The following is a 19898-nucleotide window of genomic DNA, read 5'->3' as shown; positions in this document are numbered from 1 at the left end:
TGTAAGAAGAATGCCACCAATGAGTCAGCTTCGGTAAACCAGTAGTTGTTGGTGCTGAGGGACTCCCACAAACCCCCATTGTAAAAGTCCCAACAGCTAAGTGTAAAATAGCAAGCACACATAGTGTCCACGTGACAGGAAAGCTGGATGGCCAAATGTGCAACTTTGTCATAGTTTCTGCATCTCAGCAAACCCTTGTGAGTATCAAGGTGCTGGATCACAAAGGAGTACCAGAAGCTGTACAGAAGCTCTGTGGTGTGAAAGGACATTATGCAAGGTTGTGGGGACCAGTATGGGTAACTATTGAGCTCATGGGCATGAAGAACAGACAGAAAGTATACTTGGCTGACATTGAAGACCAATGCATATTAGGATTGGACTACTTACTACCGAGGAAGTGTGTAGTTAACTTCGATAAAATGACGTTTGGAAACAACAAAGGCCAAATTCCAATAGGTGTTGCTACATCTGTTGATTTGCATGTCACAACAAGTCAACTACAATTCCCCCTATGTCAGAGAAGATAATTTGGAGTAGAATAAAAGAACATCCCGAAGGAAGCCTGATGCTTGTGGAAGCAGTGGAATACCCATCCAGGCCAGCGGATGTGAAGATTGGAAGGCCACTTGTGACAGGTCATCAAGTAGTACCCATAACATAATTTCTCTAAATGTGAGCAGACACTTAAGGAAGGGGCATCGTTGGGTGTGTGCCAGGAGGTAGAGCTAGTCAATGTTAAGGCAAGAAATACAACTATAAAGAAAGGACAAACACCCCAGAACATTTAACTGACCTCTATAAAAAAGCACAATCCATTTGTCATCATCACAGGCTCTTCAGGTTAGGGAACTTTTGGCGAATTATGCAGACGTCTTTTCAAAAGGAGATCATGACATCGGCTGCACAGACCTTGTGGAGCACAGAATAAACACAGGCAATCACCGTCCAATAAAGATCCCTCCAAGGAGAATAGCTCCGGCAAAGCGACAAGAGATGGAAAAGGTCATGGATGGCCTAATTCAGGAAGAGATAGTCGAGAAATCAGATAGTCCCTGTTCAGCTCCCATCGTGTTAGTCCAGAAGAATGATGGACCCAACGTTGTTATGTGGACTTCAGAGCTCTTAACAGTATAACCGAAAAAAGACTCATACCCACTGCCAAGAATTGTTGATACTCTTGATGCCCTAAGTGGAGCCTGGTGGTTTTCAACTCTAGACTTAAAGTAGGGTTTCCAACAAGTGAAAATGGCTGAGGCAGATAAACCTAAGACTGCATTTAATTATGGCCAAGGTTTCTGGCAATACCATGTGATGCCATTCGGGCTTAGCAGCATTTGAGAGGCTGATGGAAAGAGTACTGTAAGGCCTAGAATGAATGATAGTCCTAGTGTACCTGGATGATGTCATTGTATTTGCAACAACTTTTGATGAGGACATGTCCTGGCTAGAGGAAGTATTCAAGCATTTGAAAGCAGCAAACCTCAAACTCCATCCCAAGAAATGCCACTTGTTCCAGAAAGAGGTGCTTTACTTAGGTCACAATGTAAGTGAGCATGGTGTGCAAACTTATACTGACAAAGTGAAAGCAGTGCGTGATTGGCCAACACCAGACAACGTGGGAGAGTTAAAAAATTTCTTGGGACTCTGTATCTATTACTGGAAGTTTGTGAAGGACTTTGCAACTATAGCTTCTCCACTACATGATTTGACCAAAAAGCCAAAGTTTGAATGGTAGTTTCTTGCCAGCATGCTTTCAAGACATTGAAAGAAAAATTGGCCTCAGCTCCACTTCTAAAGCTTCCAGGTCCCTCACTAGATTGTGATGTCGGAATTGGAGGAGTGTTATCTCAGAAAGTGGGTGAAAACGAAAATGTGGTGGCCTACTTCAGTAAGGTTTTGATTAAACCAGAGAGGAACTACTGTGTAACATGGAGGTAAAGAGTCTGACATATTTCCATCCTTGCCTCTATGGGGCTAGGTTTACCATCAGGACAGACCATGCTGCATTACGCTGGTTAAGATCAGAGGGACAACTGGCACCAAAGGGAAGTCTACTAAGTTGTCTTCTCCATGGGAAGGCTCATATGACATAATGGATCGTCTCTCAGACGTGACTTTCCGAATAAAATATGGTCGGCGAGGTAAAGCAAAGGTGGTGCATGCCAGCAGGCTTTGGCGTTATCACGGTCCAGAACATTTCAGTTTAAACGAAGTGAACAACGAAACAAACAATGTTGCGGAAGATGTGTCACCTGAAAAAGCCACTGTCGAAGAAGAAATTCTACCCGGTTTTGAGAAGGGAAACAGTGAAGCCCTTGATGAAGTTATTACCACTGATGTGAATGTTACCGATAATAGGACAATTCCAGATGGAGCAGATGAACCCCACGTTAAGCAGAAGCCAACGAGATGGAGACCAGTATGGAAGAAGATACATCCTGTACAATTAAGAGAATTTGTTGAATTTTAATTTTGTGTTTGTAAATTTTGTACATTTTATCAAGTTATTGTTAATTATCTATTGGTTTAATGTAAGTGGCTATAGTTCGGGACGAACAATACTAAGGAAGGGGCAGTGTTACGACAGCGTAATTCACGTGACTCTGGTAACACGTAATGAGTATCTAGAAGGTTCGTGAAGGCTCGAGCGTTTGCCAGACGCTCTCTATTTTGTATATATAAGACCAGCAAGAAGTGACGAGATAGAATAGTTGCAGATATAGAGATTGAAGATATAGAGACAGACAATTGAGTCAAGCGTGGTAGTGACCGAAAGTAAAAGGCGTGAATCGTTGTGAATTATAGCGTGTGTTTAAGTCAAAGTGACTGTGGAAATTAAGTGTATTGCAAAGTTGTATTGAGAAAGAATAAACTAGTTTTATTTAAGAAAGGATTTGTATCGCTAAAGTTTTTTCTGAAAGCATTTTTAAGGAAAATTAACAAACGAACACAGAGGCGTAACAATATCTAATCTTCACTCGTGTTTATGTTAACTGCTTAACCATGTGATATTCAGGTAAATTGGTCAGAAGGAAATCGAGAATATACGAAATGTAGATTCCAGCATTGTTGTGTGGAATGATATTTCAAATATGGACAATAAAGGAAAACAAATGACACAAATGAACAAATAAAATAAATCTTTATTCATAAGTGGTGTTCATGTACATTTGTATTTTACCAAATGGTCAGCTTTAGATTCGTTTCATGACTTTTACTGGCTACTATAGTGGAAAGAATATTTCATATTTCTACACCAGATGAAGATGGGATCAAAGCAAGAGCTGAGGTAAGAAAGAAAAAATCATGGAAATACAGCACTTTTATGTTAGGCCAAAGACCTAGTATGTTCTATAATACTTTAGACTACCTATGTTAACGATCATTCTAAATAAGCATATAGAAGAAAAATAAACCCCAACTCATATTAATTTGTACAAATCGCTGTATCATCTCTAGAATTGGCTGGCCTATTCTTTCACAAAAGACAGACGCAGATATGGAGTCAAACTGATACAAACTTTTATGGAACACTGGTTGAATTATGTAATCTTTATCTGAACAAGAGGATTCATGGGTGTTTATGATCTCGTACATTTGGTTTCTGGGAAGACTTTAACTTCATTTATGTAAGTATGAAAAGTTATTTTTAGAATTAATATATATATATTCAATGCTAATTATGGAAGGGTAAAATTAACATCTTTGTTTAACTGAGACACTCTTCAAAGAAAGACCATGAGCCAAGGTGAAAAGATACTGCCATGCAACACGTGCGGGTAAAGGCAACAAAGTCAGAAACGATTACCCTATTATATTCGTTCAGAATTGTTTAGGGTAAAACTGAAAAATCATTGTTTGAAAAGGAAAACAATGCCATAAAAATTGGAACAATCTATTTTATTAATATATGACAGGTTTATTGGTTTAGCTACCATAAAAAAATTTCCTACTGTTTTTCACATTTATATAATCCCGAGTAGATCTTCAGAGTATAATTTTTTTTCTACTACGGTAGGTGGCACCTTAACCTTATGCTCGTATTTACTAGTTGGGGATGTCGACATTGAAATCATTGACTTGTCGGTGTATGAAAAATACTGTATAGCGACATCAATTTTAAATATACGGTGAAGTATGTTAGAAGTAAATTTAAACACTTTTCACGTTAAAATCAAAGCTAAGTATTAAGTATGTGTAATAGTACTGAATAATCACTAACGACGACAGTGCTTGTTTAAGACTAGTGCTACTAGTACCACTAATATTGCACGTAGTGAAGAGTGGGAACCACGATTTGATAACAGAAAAATAAAGATAAAATATACTGCTTTCAACAATTTTTAGAGTCTTATCATGAGTGAATTTAATGTTCAACTTTTCGGCCATAGACATACGTCATTTTCAGATACAATGTTGTGGAGTAAACTCGTTTATTATTAATAATAATATTATAAAAATAGAAGATTCATTGAGACTAAGAATGTTGAACTTGAAAGCAGTTTCAATTTGGTTGTTCTTCAACTGATTTATGGTAATTCTCATTATTATTAAATCATTAAGACTAAGGAGGAATTGTGAGTGAATTTGTCTAGGCCAAGATTTTCAGTTTACCCTTAATGAATTAAGGTCCACCTTTTGAAATTGTTTGATTTCCTATTTTTGTTTTGTATTGATTGTTTTGAACCTATATATTTCCCTAACATCATGAATAGGCCCTACACTATAACTAACAGTAATACTATGGTTTAGAATTTCTAGACTGATATTATTATTACTAAATATTAGTGAAAATAGTAGAGAAAAAATAGGTCTAATTATCAAAAAGAACTAAAAAGGATTAAATCCCAAGCAAAATGGTGGCCTTCTTTGATGTTTCTTGTTATGTTTTTACATTAAATGTAGAAGTGGCTAGGTAGTACAGCATAAAACACGCATTTCCTATATGTTCTGTCTCCTGTAGCCTGGAGACTTCTTAAAGCAGGGAAAGCCCACATGTATCATCATGCAATACTCAAGTAGAGTATACTATTTAGTATAGTTTATGTAAGTACATACAGTTTATATACATTAGGCTTGCATTAAACTTAATGTTAAAGGTTAAAAAGTACTAGACAATGATACTGGAACTATGTTAGGCCACATCAAATGAAATATTATTACTACTATAAGGTCATTAATACACTTGTAATGTTGTAAGTCATTTTTGGCATTGCTATTCGACACTACTTTATTAATTAAAAGTGAAATAGAAGAAGGAACTATGAGTTAACAGTAATCAATGAATGCAGGGTCTATCATTTATGTATGTACAATTTTTATTTAATTAGGTTCTGTGGTATATGCAGGCATAATTGCCTCTGTATACAGCTAATTAGTATCTTCTTCACGTGATGTAATAACGTTACTGTGATTTCTAGTTGATGATTTTTAATTGTAATTAAATTTGATGCTTTGGGAGGTTATTCCTTGTGTTTACTGTTCTCTGGCTAAAGTTAGGTTTATTTAGGTGTAAAATGCAATCTGATGATGAACAATGCAACCTCAGAAGTGTTGTTAACATATTTAATAAACATTTGAAAATTTACACATTCCATCCTGCTGAAGATGGAATGTGTATATTCCAAAAAATTAGTAGATATGTTGTTATTTGTGACTTCTGACATTGTATTGTTCATCATTAAATTTCCTTATATTTAATCTCTTTCTCTCTTTTTTAACAGTTTGGATTAATTTTGACACATTCTTTACTTATTTTTAGCCAGTTTTTTGTCATATCACTGTTGTAGATACCATTAATGATCTTATGTTTCATTCATATCTCTCCTTAATCTTCTTAAGCAGCAGTTCTAAATCTGTGGTCTGTGGAAAGATTGTGTAATTATGGAAAGGCAGAAGCAGCGTGATGTATAGATCCCACTGAAGGCCACTGAGGTTTAAAAATATGTGAACAAATAAAGTTTGAGAACCATTGTTCTGAAGTGTAATATTGGTGGGTTTAATTTCAATAATATTTCTTTGTAGTTTATATATTGGAAAGATTGTGTAATTATGGAAAGGCAGTAACAGTGTGATGTATAGGTCCCACTGAAGGCCACTGAAATTTAAAAAATATTCAAATGACATGTGAACAAAAAAGATTTGAGAATCAGTGTTCTGAAGTGTAATACTGGTAGGCTTAATTTCACTCATCTTTCTTTGGATTTTATATATTTAAGTGATGATATTAGTTAGTTTTTTCTTCTTTATATGTTTTCATTTATGTAAGTATTCTTTTTTTTATGAAGTGACCAAATGTTTGCTGCATACTGTAGGTGGGTTCTCATGAGAACTTTAAAGAACAGTTTGAAATTTTATTCATCTAATAAACTCTAGGTTTGTCTTAATACTCCCATTATACTTTTATTTCAACCTTATTAATTTTTAACTAGATATGTTTTCAAAATTTGCTCTGTCATATATCTTAATCCCTATATCCTTTTCATTAAATGATTTCTTCAGTCAACAGATTCTATTAATGTCATTGTACAGATGATAATTTATGATATCTTTTGTTTGCCCAACTATTATGTTTTTGCATTTGTCAGGATGGAATTTTATAAGCCATTTGCTTGACAATTTCCATTTTTCATCCTTGTAATTTTGAATGATATGAATATCATTTGTACTGTTGAACATTGATATCTAAATATCTGAGTATCATCTGCAAACAAGGAAAAAGTAGACTGTACACTATCTGGAAGAAATGGTCAATAAATTACTTAACTTTGCTTATGATATTAAGGATCTTGGTGTTCTGGTTGAAATTTTATTGGATTGTTAACATGATTTCTCTAGGGGAAAATCTTACCTTATTAATCTTTTGATGTTTTTGATGAGGTTACTGGTTATATAGATGTGGGTAAGGTTGTGGATTTGGTGTATCTGGATTTTCAGAAAACATCTAACAAGGTGCCACATAAAAAGCTTTTTTTGAATAAATAATATCCATAGATGTAGGAGGTAAATTGACTCATTAGATAAAAAAGTAGCTATATGGAAGAAAGCAGATGGTTATTATAAATGGAGTTCAGTCAAACTGGATTAATGTCACAAGTCACAGTGGGGTACCTCAGAGTTCAATGTTAGGACCTTTGATCTTTTTGATTTACATTAATTACATAGATGAAGAAATGGTCAAGAAATGACTTAAATTTGCTGAGGATATTAAGGTATTGGGTGTTGCTGACTTTGAGGGGGATGCTGCAGCTTTACAAAAGGATTTGGATTATTTGGTGAGTTGGGCAAATAAATGGCAGATGGCTTTTAATTATAATAAACCTGAGGTAATACATGTGGGATATCACAATTAGAATTCTAAATATATTTTTGATGGGAATAACCTTTGCAGTGATGAGTACACTGGAATGGACAGCAACTGCCTGTTGTAGAAAAAAAACAAGTGTAGAGGATGACATTTCAAAAGTCTTTTGTGTTCAGGTCAATGTGTATGTAAGCTGTTGCAGGTATTTTATAGTATCCTGGTGAATTGTGGAGGATGTGTTGTGATTGGTTGGTTCTGATTAGTGGAATGGCTGCATGTAGCTTTAATCAATGGTACCTATAGTTTGCTTACCTCTAATCCCGAACCTCTGTTTAGTGAAGGCTTTATTGTTTTAATGTAGAAATATTTTTTAATGTGTCGATAATTCTAGTTTTATCCCAGCTTATTTTGTATCCAGTTGACATAGTGTGTTCCACAATGGCTGAATCTTGTTTTTTCATGTCTTGTGCTGTCTTTGTTTTCTTTTATTCTTGTTCCATGTTGTCTTCTCATTTTTCCAATGTTGGCTTTGTTACTTACTCTTATCTCAGCACCAGGAAAAGGTCTAACTCGCCTTAACATTATTTGAGCCCTGACAGTAGATACTCTGAAGCAGCTGTAGATTTGCTGTTGGTCACTGTTTTGTCTTTGGCCAGAGCCTACCTGGTCTGCTCCAGAGTTGTCCCTAGTCATTGTATCCCTTCTTTTGACAAGGAAGGTGGCATGGAGCATTGTTGGAATTGCTACTTCTCAATTGTACAGTTTCTAGGCTTCCATTCATTTGGTGGCCATTTCTTAGCAATGTCACTTTAGAAGTTTAATTCACTGTTAGAAATTCAGCTCTTGGCTGTAACTTAGGTAACTCGTGAGGCCTTTTTGCAGGGCACTGTTTGGACTTAGTGTCCAATGCTTCATTGGTCCCATAGTCTGAAATCCACCTGATATGCTAGTGTGACCATCCATGTTTTAACATGGCTGTTAAAGATAACTCCCTTATCTGAGTGGATTTCTTCAGGTGCTCCAAACTGGGCTATCCATTGCTCTTCCAGTGTGTCAGCCATGATTGTACAGATGTATTGACCAGTGAATATACCTTGGTCAACTTATGAAGTAGTCTGTGACCATGAGTATACAGAGATGAGCTCTTTCTGCCTCCAGAAGTGGACCACCAATATCCATTTCTTTGCTGGAGTTTACCCTGTTTAGGTTAACTTTTCCTCTGAGTTGCACATATCATGTAGTGTTCACACCATTGCTGAATGTCTCAACTTCAACATGGTTAGAAGTGATACTATTAAACACTAGAATGTGTGTGTTACACCTTGGTACCCTTCAGCCTTCATATTATGTGAAGTCTAGAAATTCTCATCAGTGTTACATTCCTTATTCTGAGCTAGATATTATTTTCCTTTTTATATGGCAAGGAGCACCCATGCTAGATCTGGGTCCTTCATCTGCTCTTCCTGGAACTCCCAAAGCATTAATTATGGTGTATATCCACTAATGGAATTCCCTATGACATGGCTTGCATTGTTGTATCATAAATGGTTTTAACTCTCACTTGGTGTCCAGAATTCAGACATTCAATCAGTGGACAAGTTCTTACCATCTGGAGAGAGTCTGTTTATGTTTCAATGTTGTATGCTCAAGCAATATATTACTTGATCATACTCCTGTAATGCTACTATCCAGCTTACTATCATGCCTTTGGAGATTTAAAGTTTATCAAACAGTGAACTTTATACCATATAAATAGTGCCAGAAGTGTTTCAGAAACAGAACAACTTCAAGCAGCTCTTCCTTCATCATACATTCAGGAGCTTTGAACATATGACTTAAACACAATTATACATCTTACACCACCCTGCATCTGCAATAACACTGCTCTACTTCCACTGTTTCTGGTATCAGTGTCTAACAGGAATTCACAATCCTGTCATGGAGATGCCAACACTGAAGCTTCTACTAAAGCATATTTCAGGGACTGGGATGCTTACTCACATTCCTCACTCTGTCTGAAGTGTATTTCTGCCTTAATAAGAGCCAGCAATGATGAGGCAATCCTAGAGAAATTGTCCACAAACTATAGGTAATACAATGTGAAACCAAGAAAAACTGCATCTCATTTCGTTACAGGTTGAGGCCAATCTCACACCACTGCTATCATAGCATGAACAATATGGCCAAGAAATTCCATTTCTGTATGCATGACCACATATTTTCCAGATTTCAATTTTAATCCTGCTTTTTTTATATGCTAAATACCATTTCCAAGTTCTCAGCAACAGACTAGAATGTGAAATCAAACAACAAGACTTTGTCAACATGGGTGAGGCATTTTTACTGCTACAGCCCTTTCAGTGTAAGCTCTATTAACCTGTCAAAAGTGGGCACATTGTACAGGCTGAACAGCATAATGCAAAACTTCTACAAGCCATTTCTCATGTTAAAAGCAGCCTTAGGTCTGCTCTCGTCAACCTGTTTGACTTTTCAATATCCAGATACCAAGTCTAAAGTATTGAAACAATGGTCTTTTTGTAATGTGTTTATACATTCATGTATTCATAGTAATGGAAAGGTGTCAATGTGAGTTTTTGCATTCACCCATTTAAAAACAATTTAGAACCTGGTGTACCTTTCTTCTTTCTGACAATCATTGTTGAAAATGATCATGCACTCTCTGAAGGCTATATTATTCCTTTCTTTAATATCCACTGTATTTAGCTCTGGCTAATTATTTTAGTGTTGTAGACAAACCTACATAAATGGTACTTGGTTTAATCCAATGTTCATCACAAATATCTATGTGATGTTGTATAACTGTTATTCAACTCAATTGGCCATCCAGTCAAGTAAATATACCAGCACATTTTACCAACAAGTCACTGAGAGTTGCTGCCACTGCTTTGAGTTTAGATTGTCTACACAATTCTCAACTAGCAATCTCAGATGTATTGGTATCCATGTATATACTTTCAGATGTGGTGACACAGATGCAACCTTGGTGTTACCGTTAGCATAGTTTACTTCCACTTTGCTTACCATACAAATGAACATTCTAGTGGGCAGCTGGATAATAAACTGTCTGTAATTTCAGAACAATACTAGGACTTCATTCTCCCTTGGACAGATAACTACTAGGTAATGCTACATGCTTTCTGGAAGGAAACAACCTGCTTCATGAATAGATACTATAACTACATGGCACCAGTGCACTATACATTGTCCATATTAAACCACAGAACACCAGTTGCAGGGATAGAAATATTGAAATAAAATTACATTCACTCTTGGGAAGGCTGTCAGAAAGATTACATTTCCTCATGAGTTGTTTTTTATTTAATACATGCAATATTTTCACTTTCATTGGTCATAAGAAACAGAATACGGATGGACCACACATTTCTGATTGGAGAAGCCAACTAAGAAAGATAAAATTCCTCAAGCAGTTAAATTACTTGGGAATGTGGGAATGTAATATTTTGATCCACGAGTTGTTTACATGGGTTACTGTGAATCCCTCTCCCAAATACACTTGTGCAGTGCACTGTTTCTTGGGTCCATCTAGCTGAGAATGGATAACTACTTTGGAACATTAGTTCACCTGTTGCATAGGCAAAAATTTACTGCTAAGCTTCATAGTATATCCATTTGAAGAATACTAATGCCAAAACCAAGGTCTTGGACAATTACCTATTTTCTTTAAGTTAAACTTCTTAGACATAGTTAAAGTGTGACTTCTCCATTCATGTCCAGTTTATCTCTGTTTGCCAGAACAAAGTTCATGTTGACTGGCTTATATTGTGTTTTGCTTCCCGATATACCATGAGATCTACCAGTGTTTTGGCCACCGTCTCTATGCAACCAGGAACTATTTCTCACCCTTTTACCTGACAGACACATATCCAGACTCCTAGTTCTGAAAGTGCTAGGCTGACCACCTTTTGATGTAATCTGTTCTTTGCACTCCTCCTGTTGGTGGCCAGATCTGACTTGGGCTTCTCTAGTTTTTCAAAGCTACAGCTGCAGTATTCAGTGTGTGCTGTTAGCTTTTCTGAAAAACTTGTTGCACCATTAGTTGAAACTGATAGGCTTTAGCTGCCATTCTGCTAAGCAAATAGGGTCATTTTACTCAAAAATGACTCGATGCTCCCAATCAAAACATGTGAATCATTCCTTTCATTCAAAACAACATCTAGGCAGAGACATTGGAGGCATGTGATGTAGCATATAAACTATCAGATGACCAGTATAACCATATCAATTCACTATATATATATATATCAGTATGGTTGCATCATAATGCTAGGATGTATGGGTGGTTAATTAGCCCTCAGCTGGATTCAAACCTGGAATAGGACAGTCTGATTGAGGTATGTTCACTGCAGCTACTGCTATAGGCATCTTCCTCAACTGACTAGCAGTTACTACTCTGTGTCATATCACAACAGAAACTCTTAGTAAGGGTGAGAAGTTCTCTCACACCTAAGTGATGCTGGGCAGCCCTTCCACAAACTTTTCTATGAAGATATCCTCATGATCTGGTGAATACATTGCAGGGTAAGCTTTATCATGTGCTGATCATCAGCTTTCAGTGGTGATCTGTGCTCTTCTAAGCCTTGAACTCAACCCAATAGATTGCCAAACTTCCTGCACAACTTGATGATGACTGCCTTGAAATCCTAGAGTTGCTCCTCATCCAAATGCCAGATGGAGTCTAGGGCTGGACTGATTAGAATTGTAACTAGTTGAACAGACTGTTCGTGTAGTCTAACCCATCCAGGCAGTTAGCTGTCTGAAACAATTCAGGAAAGGGTCCAAGTCTTTCTTTACTGTGCCTTTGTTGGTGGAGTGAAATGTTTGTCCTTGTTCACAAAGACATATGATGATGGTTAGAAATTCTTTCCAAATTTCTGTTCATCTGGCTGAGATATCCTCAATATAGCTGACACAGTATGTTAAGAACTTTGACATTCTGACAAGAGGTAGCAGGGTGGCAAAGTAACAAGGTACACTAGGCTGCTTATTCAGCTCTGTTGACCCATTTTTTTTCTGTGAACTATGGAGCTTTAATGTCAAGGTATGACTGTTATGAGCTGAATTTTTTATTTAAGGTTGCTTTTTATTCAATATGGATTTTCATTATTCATCTTTAAATACTTTGTTCTTTACTTACCGTAGTAAATGTTTTTATAAAGATAATCCTGATGATACTCATATTTAAATCAACCTTTTTTTTATGTATCTATACATTAAGTGATTGAAATCTTATTTCTTAATACATTATAGTTTTTATTTTGACTAATCACTGTGCTTGAGCTTTATTTAAAACACTGTTCACAGTGTTAGCCTCCTACTGTCATCACCAAATTTGCAAGTTTCGTAAAATTTTATTAATATCAGCAATGAACAATAGCAGTCATAACACATAAGTGGGAAGCTCCACTACTGTAGTTCATTGAAAGAAAAACTATTTGGCAGCTCTTTACTTTCAACCAACAAACTTAAGTTTTAATAATTCTGATATTTCTGCCTACTTTAACCTAATATCTCACTACTTTTCAGGTATCTATTATGCTTTTCTATCAGTTTTACTGTCAGAATTCTTGTTATAAACTTGATTCTTAAAAGCAGGCAAAAATATTTTTTGAAGAATTTATTTTGTACACACTTTTTGGTTGTACTTGACTCTGATTTCTGTAAAGTTGTGAAACTGTGATCATGGAGGTGCATTTTCCACGGTCATGTAGAGCTTATGGTGTAGAGGATAAAGCTACAGTTTAAGTAAGACACACAATTTAAGAATGTGGTACAGATTAGGAGAGGCTCTCTCATTGACTAAAAGCTTTCACCAGCCACTATGAGAGTTATATCTGTGTTCTTGTTATGCCTTCAAGCCCAAGAAGTTGACATGTAACTTTTGCAGCTTGACTTCTTTCTATTACTCCCTCCCCTCATCCTTCAAATATATGAGTTTAGGATCTTAATGATGGGACCATTTTCAATCTGGACATCCCAAGACTATGCAAGATGGTTTCTATAGGGCTCCTAGGCATTCATGGAGTAGTACATGAATTACCAAACACCAGTTCAAGTCACTACTGAATAAGACAAGGGTGAACTGCCTGTGGTTGACCAGGTAGAGCCATGATGCTACTGAGTGAAGCAGTCACTATCTTGACCAAAAAAACCTTTTACCATAAATTACATAATCTAGTAAATTGTTCCAATGTGCAAAGACTGTGAAAACATTAACATATTTTGAATAAGAAAGAAAAAGTATCTTTAATTTCTATTCTTTGCTGATAACCCCATCATTCCAGAAGTCACATACATGTAACTTCCTGTATTATATAAAAAATAATTAATTTGTTGCAAGTGAAAATAACTTGTTATATTTAAGTACAATTTGATAAAGGAACCTGAGTATTTCTCTAAATTTCTGAAAAAATTCAGTTTCTCTCAGGTAACTGAAAAGAAATCGTAAACCAAGATGTTTCACTTCTTTGGTAAAGAAGCTTTGCTGAAGAAGTGAAATATCTTGGTTTAAGATTTCAGTTACCTGGGAGAAGCTGAAGTGTTATTTCAGAAGTGCAAATATTTTTTGTATACATTCAAATTACATAATATTATTCATTATTAAATGCCAGACTGGAAAATAAAAAAATTAAATTTTTTTAAATCAAAGAAATTGCTCAAATTAATGTGTGGATTTAGCATTGAAAACATTATGCTTGAACAGATTCTTTTTCTAATAAAATTAAACTATTTTTGTCTTTACAGCTATTCAAAGCTTGGTGAAGAAAACGAAAAGGCCAGTTGTGTCACAGAAAGTGCAATTATTCCAGTTTTTATGTAATTAGTGTATTTTCCTCAAAATAAGTCATGCATGTGGTATGAACTTAATAATGGATGTTTCTGAGTATCGGTGAATTGAACCAACTCTGTTAATTCTTGATTTATTCACCAATATCAAAATTTTAGGCATCAAAGAATTAGTCTTGAAATCTATGTATCAAAATATTTTTCTAGGGGGATTTCTGTGGAGAGTAAATGAATCACAAAAAAACAAAAAGTTTATAGCATAAAGAGAATTCATGGTTGTTTTTGATACAGCTAGAAAATGAGCTGGTTCAACACAGTCAGTTTTGTTGGTTTTGCTAAATCAGCATTATCTTCTGCACAAAAGAAAATAGATAAGGCTTTGGATATTCAAGAAGAATCAGAAGGTAGTCACAGAAAAACAACAGATTCAGCCAAACAGGATTCATGGTCATTCCAGGAACAACCAAAGACAAATCTATTAGCTGTTGGACAAAACACCCAACCAAAGAAGCTAGAAGATTTACAGACAGAAACTACAATGTTGGACCCTTTGGAAGAATTAAAATACAATGAAACATATGATAAGGAAAATTCAAAATTTTGGTCTGACTGGGGATTGTTTTTTGATTCTAAGGAAACACCAGGCTCATTTGAAAGTATTGAGAATCTTACCGCAGGATCTACAGCAAAATATATTGGTGATACAGTAGTTCAACAACCACAAACATCACAGGTTTTGCAAAAGAAAGAAGATAACATGTCAGCATTGGCATTGTTTACTACTGAAAATAAGGACACTAATGATCAGGTCAAATTTGATAGTGAAGTAGCTAATAGTTTGTCAATTTATTCTGACAAAAGTGAAAACTTCATGAATCAGAATAATGACCAAAAAAATGTTGGTTTTTCTTCTAAGAAAGTTCTTGAAATTGATTCGATAATGTTTAATATAGAGAAAGTAGCACAAAAAGAAGACCATTTTCAGACTAAATTGTATGAACCTCAAGGTACAAGTACAGAATGTATTGTTGATAGGGGTGAATACTTACATAAGGAAAGCAAAGACAGGGAAAATGTGGAAGAGACACTATATTATTGCAGTCAAAGAACAGATGATACTTCTCAGAAAAAAGACTTTAAAAACTTTGAGTTTCAGAATGCCGAAATAAGTAGAAAAGATAGAATTCTTATTTGTGATGAAGAGTTTGATCCACTTCATAAACAATTTGAGTTACCAGTAACACAGAATGATTCAAGTGACTCAGAAACCTTGACTGGTAGTGACCTTATGGCTCACTCCACAGAGGAAAAAAGCTTAGAAACTTTCAATCTTGAAGATTTTGAAGAAAAGAAACTAGAAAGTATTACAGATATGCTGCATAATAATACATCACCAAAAAATAGAATAAAAGAAAATATTTCAGATACTGAAACAGATTGGCAGCATAATAGGAAACACATATTTTTTGTAGAAAATAAAGAGTTTGTTGTCAGTGATAATATGAGCACTGAAGATGAAATGTTTCATCAGGAAATGGCTCAAGAAGATGTAAAAACTATTTTAGAGCAGGAACAAACTGATTTTCAACATCAACACCTGGCTTCTAGTTGCAACCCCAATACATTAGAAGAAAAGCAACTAGAGTGTAAACAAAAACTAACTGAAGAGGAAGCAAATGTTCAAAAAAGCAATGAAATAGTTAGTAAAAAAGACAGATTATGTGACTCACAAACTAATACAGAGAGTAGTCTCTCAAACAAAACTGTAATTTCAACAATGCAGCATGATAGAAGTTTGGATATCCCTTTGTTCACAGAGTTACCTGTTAGTTCTTGTGATTCTCAAGCATTATCCAGAGATCAGGAAAACACGCCCATGGAAATTAATATTCAAAATTCTTCAGATGAATGGGAGGAAAAACAAAATATGGAAACATCTCAATCTGAGTATTTTGGTGAACTCTGTCAGTGTTTTAGTGTAGAAAAGCAAGAAATACGAGTTAGTAGTGAAGAAGATGAACCAAGAGATGCAAAAGACTGGGAGGCTAGATCTTCAGATAGTGTTGGTTCACATGAAACAAGCTCTTCAAGCTCTTTTGTGAAATGTGTGATGGATGACATAGATAATACGTCATCACTACCAAGTACACAGGGAAATTCTGGATCTCTATCTGAACGATCAGAACTTCAAAAACTTGACTTCAACAGTGGACATACATCTGGTGATGAAGTTGAGACAACCACATCATCAGATATTGAAATAATTTCACCAAATGGAGATAATGGAGAATACCATCGTTTATCTCCTTTGAAACACATGTGGACTTTGCGTCCAAATAACAAAAGTAGATCATCTGAAAGTCCATCCTCTGATACTGGCAGAGAAGGAATAATGCCTGCTGTTCAGGAAACAGAAGAAGAGAGTGATCTAGATGGTGAGAACATCAGAAAAACACCAGATTCTAACACAGTAGCCATGGACAGCATGCTGAAGAGGATGACAGAGATCGAAGAAGTTTTGAATCAGAGAGAGAAAAAAATATTAGAACTAAGTAGAGAAAATATTAAACTGCAAGAGAGCAATAGCTCTCTGTTGAATGAACTCAGTCAAGTAAAGGAAGCTTACAGCAATGAAAGCAGAGGGGTATCTGGCCTGACCCAAGAGTTCACACAGCGGCTTGCTGATTTAGACACTAAGCTTCAGAATGCTACAAAGGAAAGAGATAAACTCTTTCAAGACTTAGAAACTGCAAAAAGTGAAGCCGCTAGTCGTCTGAGTGTTAAAGAAACTGAAAAGATCCTTCAAGATAAAGACCAGCAGATTAGAGAATTGTTACAAGAAGGAGAAAAACTTTCTAAACAACAGCTCCAGCAATCTAACATTATTAAAAAACTGAGGGTCAAAGAAAAAGAAAATGATGGAATTATTAAATCACAGAAAGAAACACTTGAAGGTCAAACCAAAGAGCTAGATCGATTGAGAAAATCTTTAAGTGCTAAAGATGAACAGGAGAAAATACATATTGAAATTATTCGACAACTCAAATCTACTGTTCAAAAACAAGAGACTGAAGTATCAACATTAAAAAGTGACTTGGAAGATGCCCATGAAAAAGTTGTAAGTTTAAATAAAGCTTTACAAGCATCTTCAAAGGAACTGGCTGAATTGTTAAGAGCTAATGCAGAAAAAGATAGCAAAGTTCAAGAAGCATTGTTGAGTGCTGAAATAGCAGCTAAAGAAGAACTGCGTCAAACTTTAGAACATGTGAAGCAAGAGTATAGTAGAGAAAGGGAAACTTTGCAATTTCAGCTACTAGAAACAAGATCTATGACTAGTCAACTTGAACAGGAAAGCCAACATCAAGTAGGAACACTTCAGACAGAAATAGCTGAGTTGCGGTATAGATTACAAGAGGCAGATCAGCGTACTGAAGATGCTAATCAGAATATATCATCAGCAACAAGACCTCTGTTAAGACAAGTAGAAAATTTACAGTCAACCTTACGAATGCAGGCTATGTCTTTTGAAAGGTTGGAGAAAAACCTAAATGAAAAACTCATCGAATCTCAAAAAGAACTGATGTTAGCGAAAGAATCTGAGAAAACAGCTAAAGAAACATGCAAAGAATTGAAATCAAAGACCAACTCTTTGCTGTCTGAAAATCTTCTTTTAAAACAGGAGGTGTACACTTTAACTAAACAAGTTGAAGATAATTCTAAAAAACTTGCAAATATTGAACTTGAGAAAGAAAAATCTGTTAGCAGCAATGCTTATCTTAAGAACACCTTAGAGAAGAAGCTATCAGACTTGCAAAAGGAGAAGGAGAATTTGGAAGCACAAACAGTATTATTACAGCAGCAGTTAGACACTGAAAAAAGACAGGCAGAAGTTTTAAAAGACCAGATGAAATGTTCATCTGGGGCTGTTAGTAGAACCAGTAGTCGCCACTCAACTTCACCTTCTTCTCATCATTTATCCTTCAGCAACTCTTTGAACCAGTGGGAGCCTGACCTAGTGGAGCCAAGTGAGCATTTTGGATGGGGCTCTTATTCTAGTTCAACTGCTTTTAACCACTTTTCTAAAACCAGTGATGCAACTTTTTTGGAAAACTTGCAATCTCAGCTAAAGCAAAAAGAAAGTCAGTTAGGCCTTCTGCAGTCTCAAATTGAGCACCTGGAACAAGTGAAAGAATCCATGACTCAGGAACTAGTGAATTTAAATGAAAAAATTGACCATCAAGACAGTGAATTATGTGTCCTTAAAGACTTGCAGTCAGAGTTCCAAGATATGGAGCAGAAATACAACACACTTCTTCAAATGTATGGGGAAAAAGTGGAAGAAGCTGAAGAACTAAAGCTAGATCTAGAAGATGTAAAATTGGCTTTCCGTAACCAGTTGGATGCTTTAACTAGGGAAAATTAGTTCAGCATGGTTTTAAAATACACAATAAATAAAGTGACTGGCACTGAAATATTGTCTTATTCAGCTCATAATTATCTAGTAATTTATTTTAAATGAAAAATTATTAATATACAGCATATATATATTTTTTTGTCAATAAACATAATTTTCACTTCATCCACTAAATGGGTTGTACAGTACAATGTATATTTACAAGTAATTTGTGAATCAAATTGATATAACATATGTTATACATAGTGTGTTACTTTGCCATTATTAATGTTTTCCCCTTTATTTTTGAAATATATATATATATTTCAGAGATAAAGGGGAAACATTAATAATGGCAAAGTAACACACTATGCATGACAAGTTTGTATATGTGTATATGTTTTAGAACTGTTTAAGAGATATGTACTTTGAAAGAATAGTATTCTAATTTGGTGTTAAGGTTTACTTAATTTTTTTGTTGGTTGGTTAAATAATTGGCTTGAAGTTTATAAAGAATATTTTAAAATTAGCAATTTTTATGCACCTCTATAAATCTTCTGGTGGGTCTTTTTTGTGCTGTTGGATTCATTAAAGTAGGAAAATAAGAAAATACTAATCGAAATATCTCTGATAACTTTTTGTGGTTACTTCATGCTTAGTATAAAAACAGTTTATTTTGAACATTTTATGGCAAGTAATATAGTTGTATGTTTCTTGCATCAAATAACCCACATGTATGTATAGAATAGGGCAAAAAGTTTATTTACCATTTTTTTTCCACCAGTTTTTAGTGAGAAGAATATTATTCAAGGATTGGGGTATCTTTTATAATAGCCCACTTCTTTGAATTAGGCGAGTTTTGACAGAAACAACCCCCAGTCATTAACTAGGGACCAAATTGAAGCAACCTACATTAATCAATCAGTTTCAAGCTGTGGCTTTCATTAATATGAAAGATGTTTTTGTTGTTTTTTCTTTTTCACCATTTGTTACAACATTACATTTAAGGTATATAATGTTTGTTTAATCATTTTGTTTGTAAGTTATGCAAATTATCCTAATGTGGAATCTTTGGTTCATTTTTAAATTTATTAAATACTTGTGTTACTTTTAAAACAACTTTGCATATTGATTTTCTGAAATACAAGTCATATATAACATTTTTCTACCAACATGATTACAAAATAAGTTAAAGTGTAATGGAAAATAACACTAGTGTTATAGACTTGTAGTCTGCAGATATAAGATATTGAGGTTAAGAAAAGCATTACACTGTTTACTAGTATTTAACTTGTTTTTTGTTAAATTATCTGCCAAGATTGTTTCTGACTGGCAAAGTGAATTGTCTTGTGTAAAATAGTCTGAAACTTATTTTTG

At 35.1% G+C, this 19898-nt stretch overlaps 1 protein-coding gene across 10 annotated transcripts; it reads left to right on the top strand.

Moving 5' to 3' along the window:
- Positions 1 to 4052: 4052 nt before the first annotated feature.
- LOC106461773 (TATA element modulatory factor-like) lies at positions 4053 to 19637 on the top strand. 10 transcript variants are annotated; one of them, XM_022388814.1, is made up of 3 exons: positions 4060 to 4135; positions 5845 to 5992; positions 14087 to 19637. In XM_022388814.1, the coding sequence occupies exon 3, from the start codon at positions 14427 to 14429 to the stop codon at positions 18549 to 18551; it is 4125 nt and encodes a 1374-aa protein (XP_022244522.1). In that variant the 5' UTR covers positions 4060 to 4135; positions 5845 to 5992; positions 14087 to 14426; the 3' UTR covers positions 18552 to 19637. The 10 variants fall into 10 exon arrangements, with proteins under 10 accessions (XP_013777080.1, XP_022244522.1, XP_013777081.1 ...); XM_013921627.2 differs by having other exon boundaries at positions 4066 to 4534; XM_022388813.1 differs by having other exon boundaries at positions 4066 to 4534; positions 5842 to 5992.
- The last annotated feature ends 261 nt before the right edge of the window (positions 19638 to 19898 follow it).

Source organism: Limulus polyphemus, unplaced genomic scaffold, assembly GCF_000517525.1.
Source record: "Limulus polyphemus unplaced genomic scaffold, Limulus_polyphemus-2.1.2 Scaffold1027, whole genome shotgun sequence".
In the NCBI taxonomy this organism is placed as follows: Eukaryota; Metazoa; Arthropoda; class Merostomata; order Xiphosura; family Limulidae; genus Limulus; species Limulus polyphemus.
The sequence above is the reverse complement of the archived record's forward strand: the minus strand, read 5'-3'. Positions and strand labels throughout refer to the sequence as shown.